At 48.1% G+C, this 17,899-nt stretch overlaps 1 protein-coding gene across 1 annotated transcript in view; it reads right to left on the minus strand.

The window, feature by feature from the left end:
* The window catches only part of PLG (plasminogen), a 49,476-nt gene that overhangs the window by 5,391 nt on the left and 26,186 nt on the right, over window positions 1–17,899 (minus strand). The window contains exons 10-16 of the mRNA XM_055433560.2: window positions 16,959–17,118; window positions 12,390–12,571; window positions 10,196–10,344; window positions 9,243–9,336; window positions 4,979–5,099; window positions 2,809–2,883; window positions 2,109–2,249 (exon numbers count right to left, since the gene is read on the minus strand). Coding sequence (XP_055289535.1) covers window positions 2,109–2,249; window positions 2,809–2,883; window positions 4,979–5,099; window positions 9,243–9,336; window positions 10,196–10,344; window positions 12,390–12,571; window positions 16,959–17,118 — 922 coding nt within the window. The remainder of the gene's footprint in view (window positions 1–2,108; window positions 2,250–2,808; window positions 2,884–4,978; window positions 5,100–9,242; window positions 9,337–10,195; window positions 10,345–12,389; window positions 12,572–16,958; window positions 17,119–17,899) is intronic.

A 17,899-nucleotide genomic window follows, 5' to 3' on the forward strand; every position in this document is an offset into this window, starting at 1 on the left:
GAGCCCTCCTAGCTGGTATTTCCTTGCTTCACCGACAGCTGAAAACAACTCTGCACCCTCATAGTTGCCTATAGTGTCTTACGAGCTAAACAAATAGAACGTTTTGTTTAAAAGGTACCGGCTGCGGACAAGAAACCAGAGGGGGTAGCAGAGATGATGATGACTTTTCTTGCCTATTCTGGCACCATGGGGATTTTATACCACGCACGCTTTTATATCAAGTTAACAGGGCTTCAATCAGTGGTGAACCATCCAGCTGAAACACAGGGCTTTAAAAATAGCAAGTGCCTCGTGTCACCAGGAGCAAGCTGTCCCATTTTTGGGGTCCTCAGATTCCTCACCCATAAATGTCACAACACCATGGCTAGAAGAATCCGATACAATGCATGACACCAAATGAAAGAGGATTAGAAGTCATCACCTTGCATAAACAAAGTAGTATGTTTAAAAAACAAAAAAACTTTCGCATGCCTTAGAATTCCAGAGAAGCAAACATCAGAACTTTGAGTTTTTTAGACTTGATTTCTATTTTAGTAGGGCTTCCCAGGTGGCTCAGTGGTAAAGAATTCAGCTGCCAATGCAGGAGACACAGGTTTGATCCCTGGGTGGGGAAGATCCCCTGGAAGGGGAAACGGCTACCCACTCCAGTGTCCTTGCCTGGGAAAACCCATGGACAGAGGAGCCTGGTGGGCTACAGTCCACGGGGTTTCAAACAGTTGGACACGACTGAGCGACTGAACCACCACCATCCTCTTGGGGTCACCAGAAGAGCCCCCGCCTCTCACAAGGAGCGGCCCACACTCACATATAGGTTGCTCTCATGGAATGCCGAAGACTGAGAAGTTCCCAAAGGTCCCCGGAAGCGCTAATATATCAGTCTATCAGAGAACACGTCCAGAACCCCACGTTTGCCAAATCACCTGTTTGAGGAGCAAGCTTCCTGATGGCCCAAGGGACCGTGAAGAAAGGAGAAGAAGCTGAGAAGGCCCTGTCTTCCCTTTCTAGGAGGGAGTCACTCCTCCGTGGACTGACCCAGGAAATGCATGACATATTTCTGCCCAGACCCAGAGAACCCTCCTCAGACCCTTGACCACTGGCCTCACACTGGCCTGGCTGTCCTCCTCACAGTCACACCACCTCCTGTCACCTGGGATCCAACAGCCTGCCATTTTGGCCGTCCATCTTGTGACTATTCTCGAAATAACTGTCTCTTTATTTAGCTCACTCTCTTGGGACCTGTTTCCAAATACCGCTAACTTTTAAGTGACAGAGAAAAAAAAAAAATGGATCATTTTGTCAGACTTAATAAAACACCCATTCAACAGGAAACGTAAAACCAGAGACGGGAAGACGAATGTGCTCTTGTGAATTTTGAGTGTGTGTGCACTGCCTTTCTTTTTTAAAGTGCTTTGACATACATAATCGCATTTGATTCCCCTGAGCATATTATTATGTTGAAAAGAGAATGTCAACCTGGAATAACTGAATAATTCTCTGATTATGAATGTATACTAGCTGACTGGGGAACTTATTGAAAGTGAAGGCGTTCAGTTGTGTCCGACTCTTTGCGACCTCATGGACTGTAGCCTACCAGGCTCCTCTGTCCATGGGATTTTCCAGGCAAGAGTACTGGAGTGGGGTGCCATTTCCTTCTCCAGGGGACCTTCCCAACCCAGGGACTGAACCCAGGTCTCCCTCATTGTAGGCAGACACTTTACCGTCTGAGCCACCAGGGAAGCCCCAGGGGAACTTATTACATGAGAGAATTGTAGGGATAACCTGTACCTCATGTTTCAACACACTCTTTTTCCACGTGAGGAAACTGAGTCCTAATGCCTTTGCCATGACCATGTGGGAAAAACCCCTTACCTGTCACCGTCACCTGTATTCTCCCCGCCGCCCACCTCCATCCTCACCCAGCCCCCGTAGGAGGCGAGCAGGGCTGACCCCAGGTTTCCTCACTTGAAGGTCAATGCTCTTCCCAAAGCCTGATGCCTTTGGGGTCCTAGCTGGTGCCAGCCCCAAACAACTCTGTTATGGCTCGTAAATCCAGCCATGAGCAAAAGTTCTCAGGGCTTACAAGATGAATGTCGTGGGCAAACCAGTACCTGCTCAGCTTGAGTAAGGCAATGTCCGCCCGAGTGGGCTCCAGGAACACCCTGGACACTGGTATTTCCTGGACACTCTGTTCCCGGGCGGTCTCGTAGTGTGCACCCAGGATGACCTTGTAGGATGACAGCCCTAAAGAGCTAGAGAAGACATCCGCATTAGCAGCAAAATAGGGGCCAGCCCTGCGACAGGTGCCCTTTGGAGCCATAAACACCGCGTCTCCTCCCCGCTCGGCTACCTGCGATCGGAGGCCTCTGAATGGCAAGAAACAAGTTCACGGTCTTCCTGAACCTGGCGGTTAAGGAAGGTTCTCAGACCACAGAGGAAGAACGAAACCAACACTGAGGTTGGCACGGGGCAGACACCAGGTCGGGGAGCCTGGGGAGACCAACGCCCCTTGTGGTGAAAGGGTTGGGGTTAGGGTTGCTCTGTCTTGCTGTCAATCCTGCTGCAACCTGCCGGACTGGGTCTGCCTTCTTCCTTTCTCTCCAGAAACAGCCCCTCCTCTCCCATCCAGCGGCCCTGGCAATTCTGCCCTTCACCTCCACCCCCCACCCCCGGCCCCAGTGTCACCACCATGGGAGGAAGGAGGAAAGGGAAGGAGATGAGAGGAGAGAGGGGAGGGAGAAGATGAAAGAAAGGAGGCAGGGGGTCTTGAAGACAAGGAAGTCTTCGCGTCTGGGGTCCCCTAACACATACTTGTCCAGGCAGTGGGCAGCAGTCAGCACCCACTCCGGGGCTATTAGAGTTCCTCCACAGAAGTGCTGCCTCCATCTGGAAGGAAAATGTGCCAGGATTTTAGTTAAATCTGATGACTTAATTCTACAGAAAGTCCGAAAGAGGTGCTCACTCTGCTTCGAGGTCACTAATGTTCCCAAAGGACAAGGTGGCGGCAAGGACGGTAGGAGTTTTGAGCTCCCTGCAGTGAGTGTGTCCTCCAGAGGTCACCCCGCCACTCGGGGTGCAGGGTGGGGTGGGGCTGAGGGTCACAGGGGAGCAAAGCAGCGTGGCACCAACAGGAGGCCCCTTTGGCCCTGGACTCCAGCCCACTGAGGTGTCTTCTGGTTCTTTTGGAGGAGATGTATGTAAGGCCTGACAAGTCATTCTTTAGGGTGCCAAATGGGATCCTGAGTGGCCCGTGATTCCGGGGCATCTGCTCATGCTATTTGAGAAAGTTCGCTTTGGGGTGGGGGAAACGTCCCCTAAATCATTCACATTGCAGAACTGCTGGGATGCGACACAGCTCATAAAACTCGTGTGAGCCGCTCTGAAGACCATCATAATGGAAGAGACACAGATGCAAGTGAACGTGAGCCAGCAAGGCAATTATCAATCAGGAAACAGACCCCAGCACAGCTTGGGAAAGAGGGACTAGGAAATACGTGAAAGCAGTATCGCAGGATCAGGTACCGCAAGCAGTTACTAAATGGTAAGACAAAGAAAAGAACAGCCAGCGCAGCCACAGAAGGAAACGGGCCGGAACAGCATCTCACCAGCGAACAGAAGAAAGACCACAGAGCGCCGCGTTTGGGCGCATGCGCACTGGTGCAGCCTTGCGATAAGGACTCAGCAACAGGCGGATCAGCCTGTTTTCCGTGTGTGCTTTGAATGGGACACCCAGGAAAAGGGACTGCTCAAAGGCGAGCACCAGTCAAAGATCACCAGAACCGTCTGGGTCCTGGAGGACGGGGATGACCACGCTTCAGTTATGGCGATCCTGAGCCACCCTCCATTGAAGAAGGGGTGTTTTTGATATGGATGAGCATCTTTTGATTAAATTCAGTAGTTCACAAAACTGTTGAAGGAAGGGAGAAAGATTCTGCATCGGTGATATAATATTATAGATAATTTTATCTTTACCCTCTCCCACGAGGTGTCTCATTTCTAAAAATATCCCTTTCTCTTCATTTTACAAAGCCACAGTGGGTATCTATACAAACCCTCAAAGCATCTTTCATACTTTTCCAGCAGTATTGGAACTTAGTGTAAATTGCTACATTTAACAATTCTGATGACAGCTACCCAGATCAAAAAAAAAGATTCTAATTTCAAATTATTTTCAGATTAAATACATAGAAAAGAACATTTTAAAAAAGGAGCAGGCTCACAGATACAGAGAAGGAACTTTTGGTTACCAGTGGGGAGAAGGGATAAGGAAGAGTGGAGGGGCAGTACAGGGGTAGGGGATTAAAAGGTAGAAACTATTAGTTATAAAATAAGCCACAAGGATATATCGTACAACATAGGGGCCATAGCCAATATTTTATTACATTATATTTTATAACGATAAATGGACTATAACCTTTAAAAATGGTGAATCAGCATATTGCAAAACTGAAACCTATATAATATTGTACAGCAACTATACTTCAATTTACAAACACAGAAAAAAATTTTTTTATAGTTTTCCTAACTCCTTTGTTGAACTGAAAGGCAGGTTCTGATACTGGGGACATGTGGATTTAGTTGAATGTAGAAAGGTTTTCTGTTTGTTTAATTTTCACTGGACTAGAGTTCCTTTGCCGCGTTGTGTTAGTTTCTGCTATGCAGCAAAGTGAATCAGTTATACACATACATATGTATACACATATACAGATATGCATACACATATACAGATCTATCAACACATACACAGATAGCCCCTCCTGCTTGGATTGCCTTGCCATTTAGGTCACCACAGAGCATGGAGGAGAGTCCCTGAGATGTACAGTAGTTCTCATTAGTTATCTGTTTTATACACAGTAGTGTATATATGTCATGTGTATGTATATATATATGTATATCTGTACATATGTATACATGTCAACCCCAAGGTTTTGCAGAGTGTACCCAGAAGGATGGAATAAATCATTTCTGGAAATGGTGTTACCTTTTTCGAAGGCTGACTTGCCAGGGCCAAGAGTGTGGGTTGGCCACACACCCGCCTACAACCCTTCCAGGACATTTCTTCGGCTCCACCTTGGGCTTCCCACAGTCAAATGAAGAGGACTCTGTGGCACAACGTGGGAAGATTTGCATTTGAAGACGCAAAAGAGAGCAACTCATGATGAAGTCATGACTCGTCAAAGCACTGAACTTTTCACATCCCCAAACTCAAACTAAATAGTAAACTCATAAACATCTCTTGGAATATTTTTTCTAAGTTGCAAGAAGTGGTAGTGGACGACGCAGAACCGTCTCCTTTCTAGAAACTATAAGTGCTTTTCTATTTTACTGTTTTCTTAAGGAAGTGATTGAATAAATTGGGAAGAGTTAGGCGTTAGAATGAGAGTTTTGTAGAGAAGAGATTGACTGACACAAGGTATTATTCTGACTTGAGGTGATATATCTGGAGACTATCGTTACTCCCATCATAACCACCACCATCATCTGAACCATGTAAAGTTTGCTGAAAACCATAATTGTCATCCCCACTGGAAGGCAATAAGAGTATTTTTTAATTATGAATCTGTGTGTGCGTGTATGTGTGGGTGTGTATGCATGTGTTTAGCAAGCATGACTATCCTAAACTGAAATAATACTTTCTCTTGGCCAGTTTCAGGGCAGCTCTTCCAGGAAGCCTCCCAAGACTAACCCAGCACCTCAGGAATGACTTCCATTCACTTGCTTCTCTATTCATCTCCCACCTGCTTTCTGTCTCCACCTGGCCTCGAGGGTTCCTGGAGATTGGGGTTAGTGCTCCATCTCTGGTTGGTATCACTCACTAATGTCTAAAACAGTTCAGGAGGTACATAGGTATTCATAAAATGCTTCTCCATTGTCTGGAACCCTTTAGCATCTTCAGAAATAGAAGCATAAGTCATAGTTAAATATTATAAGGATAAAAGTTTTAGTCTTAATCAACCAAGAGATTTTTATCCTCTAGTGAAGCTGGAACCTGAATTTTCCAAATACCTTTCCAATTGTTTTGGCCTATTCTGGGAATCTATATACAGAAGGTTTTGTTTTTTTTTTTTTAAGAAGGATGCAGTATAATCAAACCCTGCTTTCTAATACTGACCTTAATTTCTCCTACTGTGCCTTACACAGAGTAGACTTACAGAAATGGACTAAGGAAAGAACAGCCACAGATATTATGGTACCCTGGTCTCACTATTCAAAACAAAACTTAAGCTCTACTTATTTTTAATTACAATACTTATTATTTGTTCTGTTTGTGTTGGTAGAATTGAAATGAGTTGTTAACCCAACTAACAAAAATTTGCAATTTAAAATAAATGAATATAAATAAATAAAATTATATTTTAAATGGGCATCTTTCAATTTTTGAGGTTATTATTAGAAAGAAAACCCACGCAAGCCCTTGGTAAAATTGAGAGGCAGAATACTGGGCTGAATAGAATGTAGTTCTGATTTCAAATTATTTTACTTATGCTATTCTATGCAGTTTGCATGGTGCCATTTGTTTTAATAACACAGAATATTTACACAAATTTTTCAAGTGAGTTGCTTAAAGAAGTTTAGGTGTAGCCTAAAAGTTAATCAATGGTACTTTTTCATTTTAAAGATGTTTTCCATGTGAGTTACAAACAATGTAAAGTTTGGAAATTTTAACTAAAGTTTGGAAATCTCCCAGGGAATGAGCAATAAAAATCCTTTTTTAAAAAGAGAGGAAAAAATGAAAATAACCTTTTTAAAAAGTCATAGCTCAAAGAGATTTCACATTCTGAAAAATTGAATAAAATTAGCAAAAAAACCATGCAAGTACACATGAAAAGTCCCTTTAACCTGGGAGAGCCACCCTTTTAAGCACTGACCTGTCATACTGGAGGAGCTGTCATTTGCGATTTCATTCATTTACTTACTCATTGAGCAAATATGTGTTCAAATATATATATGTAGTGCCAGCCATTGCTCTAAGCACCAGGAGAATGGAAATGTTAATAGCTGAGGTCTGTAATCTTTACATTCTGATGGGTGGGTGTTTAGGAAGATGTTACATTGGAGGGTTCAACAGAGGCCCCAAAGATGCTCCAGGGGGGTGTAAGATAAACCTCCACGTTCAGACTTCTAGAAATGGCCTCCTGGAATTTCCCAGGTGGTCCAGCATCTAAGAATCCACGCTCCCAATGCAGGAGCCCAGATTCAATCCCTGGTCAGGGAACTAGGTCCTATATGCCTGCCACTAAGACCTGGTACAGACAAACAGATAAATATAAAAAAGAAAGAGAGAGATAGCCTCTTCTACAATTGATGCTTTTGAACTATGGTGTTGGAGAAGACTCTTGAGAGTTCCTTGGACTTCAAGATCAAACCAGTGAATCCTAAAGGAACTCAACCTGAATATTCATTGGAAGGACTGATGCTGAAGCTGAAGCTCCAATACTTCAGTCACCTGACGTGAAGAACTGACTCATTAGAAAAGACACTCATGCTGGGAAAGAGAGAAGGCAGGATGAGATGGGGATGACAGAGGATGAGATGGTTGGATGGCATCACCGACTCGATGGACACGTTTGAGTGAGCTCTGGGAGTAGGTGATGGACAGGGAGGCCTGGTGTGCTGCAGTCCATGGGGTCGCAAGGAGTTGGACACGACTGAGCGACTGAACTGAACTCAACAATTCTGGTACCCTCACCCAAGTCAAGGATGGAAAAGAACCAGGTTCCTAGAGATGGACGAAAGAGGAAAGGATGGAGAAAGGACTGTGCCAGTGTGCGGTCCCCAACTTCATCATGATGTGGGCATGTGATCAGAGCACGTGGTCGGTTTGCCGAGACCCATTTCCTGCAGAAGGATCCCCAGGCTTCCTGACACTCGAGAAGCATGTAGCGTCTGCTGGTGGCCGAGGGCTGCCCCTGGGATGTTACTGTAGGTCCCTTTCTGTGGGCATCAGAGGTGCATGACTCCCTGGCACAGCTATAGAGCCCGGGGCAGGAATGGCATGATATGCAACAAGTTAAAGGCAACTGTGCCAGTTAGGCACCCTGTCCAAGTCAGCGAGCCCGTGCCCCAAGAGGCAGTGGGGGTTCCAGAAAGCTGAAAGCTGGGAGGGAGGAGCGGAAAGGGAGGCACGAACCCCACTGGGGACCCGCAGGTAGGGGGTCCACCGAGACAGCGTCTGGAGAACTGAGAAAACACACAGTGGAGAAGCAGCCCGCTACACGCGCCTCCTCAGCCCAGGGAGCACGGTGACAGTGGCCGAGGAGACTCTTTCCTTCACCCTGGCCTCGCCCTGCTCGCCCTGCTCTAGGCACGAGCGGCCCCGAAGCAAAGCCTGACGGTGGCTCCGTGCTCTCAACCCCTTCCCCAAGCTGCCTCCCAAACCACCTCTGGACGTGGCCTTCAGTGACTTTGCAGCTGCACCCTCTCTCCTCCAGCCTGTCCCCCCACGTGGCAGGCACAAACACAAGCCATCAAACTGTGCAAAGAAGTCCAGGCTGATTGTCAAGAATCAGGACAGAATCCCTCTGCAAAGACGGAGGGTCAGCGGAGAGCACAACAGGGTCCGAATCGAATCAAAGTCCTTTACGGTGTTCTCCAGACCTATCCGTGGACTTGTTAGCCCAGACTTTTCAGAACAAAGGTCAACTCCCCTTTCTGTGATCCAAGCTTCTCACTCCCCAGAAAAGCCTGAGAAACGAGGAAAGAACTCAAGCAAGCTTTCTCTACGTTGTCTGGCGAATGCATAGTCATCTTAGGATAAAGAATAAGTAAGGCCTTAGTAAGGAGCCATGTTCATTAAATTCTTAGGCTGACAGTTTATAGGTTTACAGTAGACGCTATATGTTTAGCTGCTTCCTGCTGTCTCTGTTTCCTTTCTTACTTCTCAGCTGCTGAAAGAGAGAGTTTCCCGTCTGCATGACTCTGAATTTGTTTTTCAGGCATCCTGCCCCAGACATTGGAAAGGTCAGTGGAACTCCCTGGAGGCTACAGAGATCACCTCTGAACTTGCTTTTTGGGAGGATTTTGTATGTGTTTTATTTAAATTATTGGAGGAGGGGAGCGCCTAAAAATGGGGGCCACAAGTAGGACTGATTTAAGAGGCCCAGGATGAAAAGAAGGCTCTGGGGGAGAGGGAACCCTCTCCTGTCCAGAAGTGCTCAGCCCAAACTCGTGGCTTGCAAATCAGAGACCAGGTGACACCGCATTTATTTAAAAGCCATTTCCTTCCAAAGGAGACAGCCACTTACCACACTGAGGGACGTCACAGTAGTCGAAAAGTTTCCTTGGGTTCGTGGTGTAGCACCAGGGACCGTTGACATCACCATCAGGATTACGGCAGTACTGGAAAAAAAGAGGCAGGTGTCTGGGGGAGGGTGCATGCCAGGGCAGGGCGCGGCAGAGAAGGGGACAGATACGAGGCACAGACATGGATTTCGCTTCTGTCCTTAGGAGATGAAAGGCCATGTTTCTTTGGCAGAGAAGTGGGCAGAGTCACTTTTCAGGGTGCTTACGAAGCCTCCGACTCACAGAATGCCATCGGTCACGTCTCCTTGTTCAAAAGGAGCTTGGAGAAGGTGTGTAGACTCTTGGGGTGGAGATTATATAAAGGAGCCTCCCCTGCAGCCTGTGGGGGGGCCCATAGCCACCCAGCAACAGAGGACTGTGGACGTGGGACAGGCCCTCATTCAGGTCAGTCTTCTGCCTGATGACCTGTGCATTGTTGCTTCGGAACTGCCTATTCCCCTAGCCCAGGCACCCTCCACAGGTCAGCCTTGGAAAGACTGCATCTTCTGTTCCCTCTACACCCCCCAAAGGAAACCCTTCAGAGACTGTGTGAGTGTAGGGGAAATCCTAGCAGAGTCCTGATGGCCCACCCAATTTTTTTTCTAGGAACATCCAACCACAGTGTCATGAAGGTCATCTGTGATCACTGGGACCTAAAGGACACACCAGAAACACAAAAGCAGGCAGAAGCGTCGCAAGTGGAAGAGACAAGAAGATGGGGGTTGGCCGACCGCGCTAACTGTGCCCCCATGCCGAGGCTGTTGTCACAGGTTCGGTCCCCTGAAGCCTCTGGCATCCCCTCCCCACCCCACACCAACGCTCAGTCAGGCAGCCTCTCTGGAGCAGAGGTTCAACTCGGTTTGCGAAGGCTGGTCCAAAAAAAAAGCAACACAGAGTCCGAATCAAAGTGGCTTACGTTTTTCTCCAGCCCTGCCCGTGGGTTTGTCTCTGGAGTGAAGATGCTGTGTCGGTGGGGCTCCTGGGCCGCCCACTCCTGGCAGGGGACGCCGGCCACCGTGGTGGCCTTCTTGCCGCGGTAGCCTTTGCCCGTCCCGAACATGCAGTCTGGAGAGAAGAGGGAACGGTGTCACCTGCCCTACACTGGCCCGGCGACAAGGAGCAAATGCGGCAGCGCTCAGCGTCTCTCAGGACAGGCTGTGGCCACGTCCTTTGGAACACAGGAGCCCTGAAGGCTTCGGTGAGCCCTGATGGCTTTTTTAACAAGTCGCCAGAGATGCTCTTGTCTCAGAAGGAATCACTTGTCCGGGTGTTAGAATGGGAACTTTGGCCGGGACACTAAGATACTCAGTTTTATAACAGACTAAGAGATAACACAGATGCCACTATGAAATGTGAGATGATCCTTGAACAACTCACTCTCGCTGAGGATGAAGAAAGAGTGCAGATGGAAAAGGATTTTATAGAAGTATATTATTTTGGCCAGAGCTCTGCCACCTTCTGGGATGAAAGAGGTAATAAAGAGGTAGCTAGAGGTCCCGTCCCCAAGCTCCTCCCTCATGAGGGATGAGGCTTGAGCCCTTGTTGAGTGTTACGTATGGGGACCCAGCGCACAGTGCTCTGATGGGCACTTGGAAAATCCAGACAGCACAATATGGGCCAGCTGGCCCCTTGGCCAAGGAGCAGGGCTGTGCTGGACCATCTCCAGTGTGTGCCAGGATCAGGCTGTGTGAATTACCCATGACCACACGTGGGGTGTCACGTGGGAGAACCACCTGAGTCCATGAGATGTCTCATCAGGAGGTATCCCCAGCTGGGGCACGGCGCCCAAAGTCTCACCAGGAAAGGGGGTGGAGATGAGCTGGTCCTGTGTGTACAGCAGGTGTTACAGGGGGACAGCAGGGAGCAGCCAGTAAGGTCCTCCAGCATCTCAGAGGAGCCAGGTCCCCCTCCAGAAGGAGAGGGGGTCTCAACTTGAAACCAAGTCCTCACTTTAATCATTTCTGTCTGATTTTGGATTACCCAAAAGCAGTCAGACAAGCCATGAGACCGCTGAGCTTTCATGCCAGGGCAGGGGAAGAGTCGGTCCCCTCTGTGACCTCACCCTGTCGGAGGCCTGAGCACCCCTGCCACCTGACAGCCACAGGACCAGAGGCTCAGCTCACGGGCCGACATGCGGGCAAAGGGCCGGGAGGCGGAGAAGAGCCGGTTACCCTTTGCCTCCCACCTCGGATGACATGCTTATCCTCAGGCCCCCAGACCCTGGAGCTGCATGCTCGCTTCTCTGCAAGCCTTTGCTGGAGGTGATCATCGACAGTCCTCCTAGCCCTCCTAACACTGTACACCCAAAACCAAACCAGTCCTTTCTACCCCTCCACGCAAAAGGCAAAGATTCGCTTTTCTAGAATGTCCCATCTCGGCCACCATCATCAACCTCTCAATCCACCCAGGCTCAAAACTGTAACCATCCCTCACACCAATTAACTTTTCTATTTTTTTCATTGAAGGATAATTGCTTTTTCGTGTTGTGTTGATTTCTGCCATTTAACAATGTGAATCAATCGTAATTATATATCTATATATATCCTTCCTTTTGAGCCTTCCTCCCCTCTCCCTTAGAGAAGGAAGTGGCAACCCACTCCAGTATTCTTGCCTGGAAAATCCCATGGACATAGCAGCCTGGCAGACTACAGGCCATGGGGTCGCAAAGAGTCGGACACAACTGAGCAACTAAAACAACAGACAACAACTCCCCTCCCATCCCATCTCTCGAGGTCATCACAGAACACCAGGGTGGGCTCCCTGTATTATATGCATGTATTATATTATAAGCTTCTTCCCACTAGTTATCTATTTTACACGAAATAGTGATATATGACTGCTACTTGCTCAGTTCGTCCTACCTTCTCCTTCCCCCGCTGGGTCCACAAGTTCATTCCATTAGTTTCCAACTCCTAAAGACACGCCCACCCCCATCAGGCCAGCAAGAGCAGCTCTGGCTTCCCCAGATGATACCCTGAAGCAGCCTTCCCCATCGCAGACAGCCAGGACTCCAGTCCCCCGACAGCAACGAAGCCTCTGCCTCCGGATGACTCTCACCTCTTATCATCTCTCCACCCGAGTACGCAGATGTCTGGCCACAGACTTCTTACCTGCTTCAGGAGGATTCTCTGTGCTTGGGGCTTGGGGAGCCGCAGGAGCATTCGCCACCTGCTCTGGTGTTTCTGAGCATTTCTTCAGGTTGCAGAACTCCCATCTGACTCTCGGATCGGTGGTATAACACCAGGGACTCTTATCGGCATCTGGATTTCTGCAGTAGTTCATTATCAAGCCGCTGTAAATTCCACAGCAATAGAGGTCACAAGAGGTGAGCAAATCTTCAGGGGCACCCCAGCACCCTCTGAATTTTGTTACAAGGAAGTGGCTGAAATATTTCCATTAAGGTACCAAAGTGAAAGTGAAAGTCACTCAGTCGTGTCCAACTCTGTGATCCCATACACTACACAGTCCATGGAATCTCCAGGCCAGAATCCTGGAGTGGGTAGCCTTTCCCTTCTCCAGGGGATCTTTCCAACCCAAGGATCAAACCCAGGTCTCCTGCATTGCAGGCAGATTCTTTACCAGCTGAGCCACAAGGGAAGTCCAAGGTACCAAAGGTGCCAATTATTATTATAATGTCACAGGCACAGATGGTCCTCAATTTCTAAAGAACTGGGTGAGATTTTTTAAAGTAGTTTATAATTTTTATTTAAAAATAATCAAAAGTAATCCATGCTGCACATAGAAACAGATCATATACACATATATAAGAGAAAGTATCAGAATGTTTTCCTTTCCCTGGGAGTGTTAAATAAATTCCCCAGGGATAACCAATATAGATTTTGAAGCACATATTTTATATTTTTTGTGTACAAACAAATGTATCTATACCTCTGGCTTTCTCTTCTGTGTGAGTAGGGCTGTGGAAGTTGGAACTAAAACATGTTTATCCAAGGCAGAAAAGACATACAAGAGGATGATGTTCCCAGGTCAGCCCTCTTAGTCTGTTTATTCATAGTGTATTGTGTGTGTGTGTGTTCAGTTTAGTCCCACTTTTTGGAGCCCTATGGACTGTAGCCCACCAGGCTCCTCTGTCCATGGAATTTTCTAGGCAAAAATACTGGAGTGGGGTGCCATTTCCTACTCCAGGGATCTTCCCGTCCCAGGGATCGAACTCCAGTCTCTTGCAATGGCAGGCGGATTCTTTCCCACTGGAGCCACCTGGAAAGCCCTACTGTATTTTACAATGAAACAAAAACTCATGGCAGTAATATTACTGTAAATAGCATAGGCAGATCAAGTGGGTTGGGGGTTCGGAAGGCTTGTGGCAGCTTCCTGGAAAACTAGCTGGATGAGGTTTCTAGAGGATGCATTCTGGGGGCATGCGGGAAGAAGCCCCGGGCTCGTCTACCTGCAGCCACTCAGGCACCAAGGGAAAGGGATGTGACCAAAGGAGCGTGGGGCCAAAGGAAGGAAGTGGGGTGTCTGGGTAGACCAGGGCTTCTGCAGGAGCTGAGTCAGAAACAGCAGAGGAGAAGCCTGGGGCTCACTCGGCAGCTTGGACACCTGGGGCCTCTGGAGGACTCTGCCCCAGCTTCTCAGAAGTCTCAGCCTTGGACTCCCCTTTGGAACTCAGACGCACACTCTGTGGCTCCTGAGATCACTTAGAACATCCAATGTTCTATGGGAATCCAACAGTGTATCTGTGGGGACTATTGACAAGTGACCATCTCAGGCCCAGATCCACAATTTGAAGAAGGCTGTCAGCAGGCTTCCAAGCAACTGGATGTGTCAGAAAGCCTTACCACAGGAAACAGGCTCCTGCTCTCTTTTTTGGTAGAGGTACTTTGATGGACTAGTTTTGATTAACACACACACCTGCATAACCCACACTCCTGCTGTGACAGAGAACATGTCCATCACCCCCCAGAAACCTCCCTTGGGTCACTGCTCAGTCTTGGCTGCTCTCCCCCTGGAGGCAAATACTACTGAGTTCTACTCCAGAACTTCATATGAATGTACTCATGCAAGGATATACCTTTCTCTCAGTGTTTTTGAGCTTTTACCCATGTAATTTGAGGGTATTGGTAGCTTGTTCCTTTTTATTTCTGAATAGTATTCCATGGTATGAGTATCTTATCAGTTATTCATGTTCTTATTGCTGACCACTGAAGTGGCTTCCAGTTTGGGGTTATTTTATGAATAAAGTTGTTAAGAACTTTCTGGTAGATCTTTTTGTAGATGTAAGAGACGTGGATTTGATCCCTGGGCCGGGAAGATCCCCTGAAGAAGGAAAGGCAACCCACTCCAGTATTCTTGCCTGAGAAATTCCATGAACAGAGGAACTGGACAGGCTACTGTCCATGGGGTCCCAAAGAGTGGGACGTGACTCGGCACACACACACAGAAACACACCAGGTATGACAGCTGTCCCTGCTCCATCCTCAGAACCACTTCTTACTGTTTGTCTTTTTAGTAACAGTCATTGCCATTGGGTAGTATCTCATTGTGATTATAGCAGCTTCCCTGGTGGTTCAGTGGTAAAAGAAGGTGCCTGCAATGCAGGAGACACAGGTTCCATCCCTGGTTCAGGAAGATCCCCTGGAAGAGGGCCTGGCAACCCACTCCAGCATTCTTGCTGGGAAAATCCCACGGGCAGAGGAGCCTGCGGGGCTACAGTCCATGGGGTCACCAAGAGTCTGACACGACTGAGCGGTTGAGCAGCAGCAGCTCTGTGATCATAATTCTTGCTTCTGTGATGGCTAAAATGTTGAACATTTTTTCAGGTTCTTATTGACAATTGGAGAAGGAAATGGCAACCCACTCCAGTGTTCTTGCCTGGAGAATCCCAGGGACAGGGGAGCCTGGTGGGCTGCCGTCTATGGGGTTGCACAGAGTCGGACACAACTGAAGCGACTCGGCAGCAGCAGCAGCGGCCATTTGCATCTTTCCCTGCGGAGCATCTTTGGTTCAAGCCTTTTGTCCATTTTCATCAGCCTGTCTTCTTACTGGAATCATTTGTTGTTGTCCTCTCAAGACCCTAGTGTTTTCTTCTGGCAGGCAGCTAATTTACTTGGAGATCATTTTGATCCTTTTAGGATTAATCTTTGCTCAAATGTTTTTAGAATAGCCTTTCTCCAAGGAATACACTAACCCTCCTGATACATGGGCAGAGGATCCTGGTGGGCTACAGTCCTTGGGTTCGCAGAGAGCTGGACACGACTTAGCGACTCAGCAACAACAACTGATAAACTGGGACTTTTCTGGATTCCTTACTGAATGGTCAAGGTGTCCCCTGAAGTTTCTCCTCTCTGACTCGTAAGAATCTCAACTCTGCAAACACAGACTGTCCTAGTGCCCTGGGAGTTCTATAATCTTCCTTTATCTCATGGTTTCCTGTTCTTTGTTCACTGCAGAATCTCTCCCTGCAATGTGTGTAGCTTTGCATTCAGCCAAAGACTTCAGGAGAACTCCATATGTATTTCTGAAGCTCCTTCTCTGCACAGACCCTTTCTCAAGATTACCCAGCCCACTCAATCCAAGCTGCCTCACTAAGCCCCAACTCTGGTCTCTGTCTCCTCAGATCAGCAAGACTGCTGTGGTCTGCCCTGGTTCCATTTCCTTGCACAGGAGTCCAAGGAGATACTTCCTTCCTGAAGTATCTCCAGGAAGAAAACCAGGGTCATTGTAAATTAAATCTATTTTCCTTTCTGAAAAGTCACAGTCCTATGCTACCTGTTGTCCATCATGTGAAATTTTTCCATATTTTTACAGCCATGTGTTGCAGAAAAACTGGTCTGATCAGTCCTAGTCTTGTCCACTATTTTGCCGACTGACTTGTCCACTGATGTCCATCAGGATCTGCGTACTTTCTGACTCTAATCTGCCTTCCTGCTTTTGCTCTTAATGCTCTGGTAATTCACATTCCTTGAGACCACTAGCGCTCAGGACCCAATATGTCTATACAGGTCAGGTGATACATAGATCACCCAGTGGTGATAAATGTTTATATTTATTACCCAATGGCAAACACAAACCACTTCAGGAGTTGGAGGACAAAATGATAAAATTCCACGGCTGAAAGATGACACTGATCTGTAAGCAAGAGCTATGGAATGATCCTGTTTCTAAGCCTTCGATCATCTGTGCTTCTGAGCTTTCTACCAGTAGGACCTCAGCCCCTCTGTCTATCCCACCCGGCTTCTGAAACTTCTCAGGAAAGAGAGCCAGCCTCCAGCTTCTCTTCTTTCAGAAATTTTGTGCAAAAGCAAGTTGCCTGAGACATTTTGTCTCATACTCTGGAGCCAAAGGAAATTTGGTCCTAAGACATTAGTTTTGAGCTGCTGCTGCTGCTAAGGTATGTCAGTCGCATCCAACTCTGTGCAACCCCATAGACAGCAGCCCACCAGGCTGCCCTGTCCACAGGATTCTCCAGGCAGGAGTACTGGAGTGGGTTCCCATTTCCTTCTCCACTGCGTGCATGCGTGCACGCTGAGTCGCTTCAGTCGTGTCCAGCGCTGCAACCCCATAGACAGCAGCCCACCAGGCTGCCCTGTCCACGGGATTCTCCAGGCAAGGACACTGGGGCCGGTTGCCATTTCCTCCTCCTTACGCTCGAGCGTGGCCCTTTGAACCGGAACTGAAGCTGGCGGCCCTCCCCCCGCTGAGACTCGGGGACGTACGCGTTTGGGTGGTTCTCTGGGGTCTTCTGATGCCGGTGCGGCGTCATGGACGACCACGGCTGGCACTTTCTCCCCGTGACGGTAGTGGACGACGTCCCGCGGTAACTCTGCCCGTTGCCATGGTAGCAGTCCTGGGCCACAGGGGTTTGCTCAGGTGGCGCTGAAAGGGAAAGAGGAGAAGTCAGTGAGCCGTCACTGGAGCAGAGAAGCGCGAAGCGTTTATCACACAAACAGAACATCCTCTCTGTCAACACTGACAACATCCTCTGAATCAACACTATCCTCTTTTTACATATTGGGAGGCAGATGGACATGCAAAGAAAACAGTAGATCCAGAACATTCTAAGACTTTAATGTCCTACCTTTTGGGTAAATAGTTAATTTAAAACTTGGGGGGAAAAATAAGCAGGGCAGACTGCTTGTAATTGGACATTGCACTCATGTGCAAGCTCTCTTTTATGGATCTCTACCAGGTACTCATGAAAACTGGGCAGGTCTTCAGAAAGACACACATTCATCTGGTAGACGTGGAAACCTTCTGCATTTCCCCCAGACTCTTTGCTCATACAAAGCCGTAGCGTTCAGCTGCTGGGGGACATGGTCCTGCATCAGGGACTCAGGCAAAGATCCACTGCTTCTCGGGGACGGGTAGGGCCCTGGAACAGGGGCAGAAAATTCTACTGTGCCAGGATATTTCACCAACACAAAGCAGAAGTCTCCTATTCTTCCACCCAGGACTCAACGCAGATACAACGTAGAGTTTAGTTCCATGGGAAGAAGGGGCAAGAATATTGAGAAATACTGCCAGGTGCTCAGATGGTAAAGAATCCACCTGCAGTGCAGGAGACCTGGGTTTGATCCCTGGGTTGGGAACATCCCCTGGAGGAGGCCCCGGCAACCCACTCCAGTATTCTTGCCTGGAGAATCCCACCAGAGGAGCC

This window comes from Moschus berezovskii, chromosome 10 (genome assembly GCF_049115385.1).
Source record: "Moschus berezovskii isolate FMDL1 chromosome 10, NW_MosBer_1.0, whole genome shotgun sequence".
NCBI classification, from domain to species: Eukaryota; Metazoa; Chordata; class Mammalia; order Artiodactyla; family Moschidae; genus Moschus; species Moschus berezovskii.